The sequence below is a fragment of the Mustela putorius genome, unplaced genomic scaffold (genome assembly GCF_011764305.1).
Source record: "Mustela putorius furo isolate JIRA1106 unplaced genomic scaffold, ASM1176430v1.1 tig00000129_pilon_pilon_pilon, whole genome shotgun sequence".
NCBI classification, from domain to species: Eukaryota; Metazoa; Chordata; class Mammalia; order Carnivora; family Mustelidae; genus Mustela; species Mustela putorius.
This window is the reverse complement of record NW_025421290.1, coordinates 43,330,025-43,336,024: the sequence shown is the minus strand read 5'-3', so window position 1 is coordinate 43,336,024 and position 6,000 is coordinate 43,330,025. Positions and strand designations below refer to the sequence as shown.

General features: G+C 55.4%; 1 protein-coding gene across 1 annotated transcript; it reads left to right on the top strand.

Moving 5' to 3' along the window:
• The first annotated feature begins 588 nt into the window (after positions 1-588).
• On the top strand, positions 589-2,401 carry LOC101676300 (interferon alpha-inducible protein 27-like protein 2). The gene is made up of 4 exons (XM_004754763.3): positions 589-694; positions 884-913; positions 1,463-1,624; positions 2,175-2,401. The coding sequence occupies exons 1-4, from the start codon at positions 691-693 to the stop codon at positions 2,381-2,383; spliced, it is 405 nt and encodes a 134-aa protein (XP_004754820.2). The 5' UTR covers positions 589-690; the 3' UTR covers positions 2,384-2,401.
• The last annotated feature ends 3,599 nt before the right edge of the window (positions 2,402-6,000 follow it).

The following is a 6,000-nucleotide window of genomic DNA, read 5'->3' as shown; positions in this document are numbered from 1 at the left end:
ACGGGGCTCTCTGCTCGGCGGGGAGCCTGCTTCCCTTCCTTTCTCTCTGCCTGCCTCTCTGTCTACTTGTGATCTCTGTCTGTCAAATAAATAAATAAATAAAACCAGCCTCCTTTTAACCAGAAACCTTACTGATCCCATAAAGAGTCGATTCACACATATTTTGTGTTATATGTATTATATATACTGTATTCTTACAACAAAGTAAGCTGGGGAAAAGGTATTGTTTAAAAAATCTTAAAATATATTTACAGTGCTGTACTATTAAAAAAAATCCGCATGTAAGTGGACCCACGGAGTTCAAACCCATGTTTTTCAGCAGCCATCTGTATTCTTTTTTTTTTTTTTCTTCACATTTTGTTTTTTGCTGGAAACAATTCTGTTCGGATGCTCCAGGGCGCCTTTCTCGGATGGAGTCTTCCAGCAGGACGGAAACCAGCACAAGGTCGAAGAGCCGGCGGAGGGGTGGGGTCAGGAGCTGCGGGGCCGCACTTGCTGAGACCCGGAGCAGGGAGTGGAAGGGTAGGGGCGGTGGGCGGGACCGTCCCGGCTTCTGCCTGGGCTGACTGGCAGGGAAGGGCCCGCCCCCAGAGGGCTGGGCGGTGTCCCCATTGGCTCGCCCAGGGAAATAAGACCCGGTGGAACTTACACGGTTCTGAGCTGCGCAGGGGGGCGGAAGAAGTTTCAGGGATGCGTGAGTCTGCCTCCGCGGGGGTGGGGGTGGGGATGGGGGGTGGCAGCCCTCCCTGTCCCCAACCCGGGCTGGGCCAGAGGGGTCGCTTCTATTCCTCACTCCCTCCACCTACTACTAACTAGCTGACTCATACATTAATTCTCTCTCTCTCTCTCCCCCTCCCAACCCCTTCCCTTTCCGGACCCCAAGAACGGGTGGCTGGCGCTGTCGTGGGAGGAGGTGAGTTGCCCGGATCCTCTGGGTCCCCAGGGAGGGGACTTGGGAGATGTGGCGCTGCACCGGCTGGGAGGGGCCGCCCCTCGGCTCCCGGGACCGCCCGGGTGAATCTCGGGGGCGGAGAGCCCCGCTCGCAGTACCCGCCGTTAAGGGGACACCTGATCCGGGACCTGGCTGCTGCCCTGGTCCTTCTGTCCAGCGAGCATGCAGAGATTGCCTTTGACCGGGCCGGGGGGTGACGGCTGGAAACCGCAATGCTGTGTCTCACCCTCGCACATTTACACACACGCGCGCGCGCAAGAGGCCCAGTGAGGGGCAGTGACGTCCCCGGTGTCGTACAGCAAGTTAGAGACCCAAACGGGGCCTGTCTGGGGCTCGTGTGACACCTGCGCACCCACCTGGCTCCATGTCCCCCACTTTCGCTTTGCCTTCGGACCCTCTCCGAGCGGCCTCCTGGATGCTCAGCGCAGACAGGCCCCCGACACCTCCAGGGGGTTCCGGAGGGGCCCCTTCCCCCGGCCCACGCCCCGACCCAGCCCCTCTTCCCCGCAGTTGTGACAGTGGCGGCCGTACCCGCCGTGCTGGGCGCCGTGGGCTTCACTGGGGCCGGAATCGCCGCTTCCTCGCTAGCGGCCAAGATGATGTCCGCCGCCGCCATCGCCAACGGGGGTGGTGTGGCCGCAGGCAGCCTGGTGGCGACGCTGCAGTCCGTGGGTTTGTTGGGGGACAGGTGGGGGGAGGGGCTGGAGAGGAGGGGCGGGGAGCATAGCCAGGAGGGGATTCAGCTCGGAGACTAAGCCTGAGGAGCCTGCCCTCTCCCTCCAGTGATGCGATCCTCAGTGTTCCTGGTCCTTTGACTCTCCCTGACCTCTTTCTGGCACCTCCTGCGCGGGGTTTCGTAGGAGTGGAGGGCTAAGGGAGCTCTGGGAGGGAGAAGAAGGGAAGGAGCCCAGGGTTCCTGGAGCCCTGCCCAGATCTGACACTTAGGGGGCTTAGGAGGGTCCCTTCCCCTCTAGGCCTCAGTGGCCTCCTGGGTAAGGTGAGGGGACATGTCACTGTCCAGGTATGTGGCTGACAGCCCTCTGCCTCTCACTTCCTCACTTCTCAGCCTCCTCCAGCATCCTCTGTCCAAAGTGGAGCCCTGGGGGTTTCAGAACCTAGAGCAGGGATCCAGGTTCCTGGGCTTCAGATCTGGAAGGGGGGGTGCGGTTCGGGGCCTCTGGCCACTGAATGTTCCTGTGCTCACCCTCTGTCCATTCCTCAGGGGCAGCTGGACTCTCCACGTCATCCAACATCCTCCTGGGCTCTGTTGGGTCAGCTTTTGGAGCCTGGCTTGCAGGTTCAAAAAAGGGACCTTCTTCCTCTCCCCCAGCAGAAGAAGAGAAAGAGGCTGAAGAGAAAGAGCCAAAAGAAAATGAATCCCAAGCTGAACTTCCCAACCCCCCCATCGGGTCAGAGAAGCAGGAGAAATAAAGATCATATGCAGACACACCTCCCTGTCTTTGCTCCTTGCAGCTCTGGTGGAGGCGGTGGGGGGCAGGGGGAGGCTGGAGTTTTCTAAATCCCCAGTCCTCCCAACCTGCCTTGTGGTGGGGGCCGGGCTCGGGGGCAGGCTGGCTGAGCACAGAATCAGTTGGCAGGAGGCTTTGGTTGGTCCTAGTCTGACGAAGGAGGGGCTGTATACACCCAGGGCCTTTCCTGAGCCTTGCTGGGCCTCAGTTTATTCCCTCATTCAGCTATGGGGTCGACAAAGGTTCCCGTTGGGCACCCAGGGTAAAGGGTAGCTAGGGTACATATGGAACCACTGACCATTTTGCTCTTCCTGGTGCATGGACACTAGATGTCCTGAGATGAATCAGACGCTGTCCCTTCCCTGCCTGACCTCAAGTCTGGTGGGTGGGGAGGCCAACAAGCAAACCAGCAGGACAACATAGTATCATGAATGTCACAGTGAAGCTCTGGGCACTTTTGGTCAAGGAAACTGAGTCAGGGTTGGTCACTCCACTGTGTCTGGAAAAACCCTCCAGTTCCTACCATGGTGATAAGTGCTCTCGGCGTCACTTGTCTCTGCTCATGTCCAAGTTGAGGGCTTATTTCCTGCCAGAGAGGTCTCATTCTCTGGAGTTGTTCTGTTTGTTGTTTGGTTTTGGTTTTTAAGGATGAGTTATCATCCTGCTTACACCCCAGCAGATAGCCTGGAGGTCTCTGGGAGCACCCTCTGCATTTTGTAGACCCCTATGGATGCAGAAAGAGCATCACCCCCAACCGGTTACAAGAAAAATCCAGACAACCCACAAAAAGTAATTTTAAAAATGAATATAAAATAAAAATAAATAACCTTTCATGAACCCGTAAGAGTTCATGAAAAGGAGGTTCTCCACTGAGAAAGACTGAGGCAGGTGGAAACCTGGAGAAAACTTCCCTTGCTGGGAGGAGATAGGGAGGCGAGCTACAGCTGCACCTTCCTTCTCCCTTAGGGAACAGAGGCCTCACACTGCTGGGGGAAGGGCAGTAAACCTTGAAGCATCCCAGAGCGCAGATGAAGATCACTGTAGTTGGGGGAAAGAAAGGAAAAACCTCTCCGCCTAAGGTTGGGGTGCTAAACCTTCCTGGGCCCAGGGAGAACCCACCCACCCCTCGGGGAGAGACAGGGCTATTGAGAAAACCCCATTCCCCAGCCTGGACCCATGCTGCCTGCCCAGACTGAGGCTGGATGGGACCACAGAGAACTCCACTGCTGCCCTCCCACCACCACCAGGCTAGGAATAAGCAACAGTCATCTACACTGTAGGGGGAGCAGGTATGCGGAGACCTTCCCCAAGATGCATTCACCAGACTGAAGCCTAAAGCTAAGGTTAGAGCACAGACAGAGAGACCAGTTTCCACCGGAAGCACAAGGTAAGGTTAGTTGGAAGCTGATGGATCACTGATGGGAACCATAGCAACCCCAAGTCCAACCCCAGCTCAGTTCCCAGTAAGATTGAGTTCCCAGGTACAGACCTGTTTCTTGACATAAATACTCTTCACTTCCTTGTCTCCATGGGGCTTGTGCAGCAGACCAATGGAGGCTTGCCTTGCCCACCCTCCTCCCTCCCCCGCCCCACCCCCAGCACTCACTCTCCAACACCTGCTGCCTTTAAGGCCAGCACCTGTGCCCCCCCCCCCACAGCCAACAGGACAGGCCAGAAGTGTTCAGGTGTCAGTCCCCACCCCCCAGAAGAGACCTTAGCCAGGATTTTAACCTTAGCCAGGATTTTAACTGTGTAAACACCCGTCAGGTGGAATGACTCAGACATGCCCCAGATTCCCAGAGATCTCTGGAGGATCAAGCCTCAGTCGCTCACAGTGCCAACTCACTCCTGAACGGACCCTTTCTTGGCTGTGTCTCTCCCCACCTCATCTTTCATTTCCTCTGGTGCCCCCTGGGGTCACCTCCCAAACCAACACCTTCACTCAAGTCTTCATGTTGGAGCGTCAGTCCAAGACAACTTCCTGCCCTCTCCTCAGGCCCACTCAGGAGCCCACAGGGCTGAGCCCATGACAACTACAACAAGCGCCATATTGGATTGTTTCTGAAACTTGGCTGTGTCCAGGCCTTATCCTTCTAAGAGAAGAGGGAGGCTCAGACAAGAGGCTCTAAGGTCTGTCTTGCAGGAACACCCCCTGGTCCAGACCCCAGCCAGGTCCAGACCTGTGGTGGGCGTTCCAGCAGAAACCACAGCTCAGCTTTGAGGCTGGTTAAGGACTTTAGGGCAAATCCCTCAAACCAGTCCCTAGGTCTTTGCAATCCTCAGGAAAAAGTCTGGCACCATGTCTGTTTGGAAAATGTTCCTTCTCAATGTCCTTTTCCTCTCGAAAACTCTCCATTACGAAAGATTCTCGGGAGAGTCTGGATGAGGCCACCCAAAGGTCGCTGAACCCGTTGAACCCTTCCATCTCCTGGTCCCCTACCCTGAACCTCTTCACCAGCTGGTTCATTATGAAAATCATTTTATCTCCCTGAATACAGGCTGGCTGTTCACAGAGGGAGCTCGGAGGGAGCTGGTGGGCAGGGAGCCAGGTCAAGGCTCCAAATCTGGAAACAACCCACAAAGCCGGCCATTCTCGTTCTGAGAGGAGGCGCCCTTCAACAGCAGCAGGAATTAGGAACTGAATTGATCTGAAGAATTCGGATCATTTCTTAACAGGTTCTTTCTTCTTTTTTAAAAGATTTTATTTATTTATTCGGGAAAGAGAGCGAGCAAGGGCATGGGTCGGGGGGGAGGGGCAGAGGGAAAGGCAGATTGGCCTTCGAGGACCTGAGCCAGAGGCAGACCCTTCACTGACTGAGCCCCCCAGGTGCCTCTTACTAGGTTCTCGTAACAAGATCTATAAAACCGGGACAGCAGCCATGGCCTTTCTTGGAATGCTGGGCAGATTCTATGGGATGAGGTAATGTCTTGACCATAGTAGGTGCAGTTTCAACGTTGCTTGCTTGGATCCCTCTGTTCTCACTCTGTGCGTATTCAGGGTGCCTCTGTGGCATCTCCGAAGTCGCTGTGGGGTGCAGGAGGACGGTGGCAGACCTCCGTTTCTCCTCTCATGCCGCTGCCAGTGGCGAACAGGGGAAGAATGAGGCACAAACAAGTCAGCGGCCAGAGATTGGGAGCAGGGGACCACAGTCAAAAAGACCTGCTGCCCCGAGCAACTCCACAGTCTCACTTTTATTAGATAGAAACAATAGCCAACAGAGGAACTGATGAAGGTCAAACTTTAGTCCCATGTCTGGTGGACAAACGCGGAGGAGGTTAAAGTTTATAGTTAACCGAGCACGTTCAAAGGACTCCTCTAACGATGGGCTCTTCTGCGAAGGGAAAGGAGCGACAACAGGAAAAGGGAAGCAGGTGGGATTTCGTTCTACCCTGAGCTGACCAGGCGTTCCCAGCGGCCCAGCTTCTCCCCAAAGACCTGTTGCCAGTCTATGTTTTTCTTAAGGCCACACCTAAATGTGCTTGGTAACTAGTCAAATCCTCCATAGTTTAAGTAACACATTGTTCCAAGGGGCAGCGGCACTCTCGCCCAGACAGGGTGCTAACAGAACTCATGGAACA

Excerpts from the sequence above, each read along its gene's own strand:
- LOC101676300 (XM_004754763.3), top strand. Across the intron at positions 914-1,462 it reads TGGCGCTGTCGTGGGAGGAG|TTGTGACAGTGGCGGCCGTA; the intron begins GTGAGTTGCCCG and ends TCTTCCCCGCAG. Across the intron at positions 1,625-2,174 it reads GGCGACGCTGCAGTCCGTGG|GGGCAGCTGGACTCTCCACG; the intron begins GTTTGTTGGGGG and ends TCCATTCCTCAG.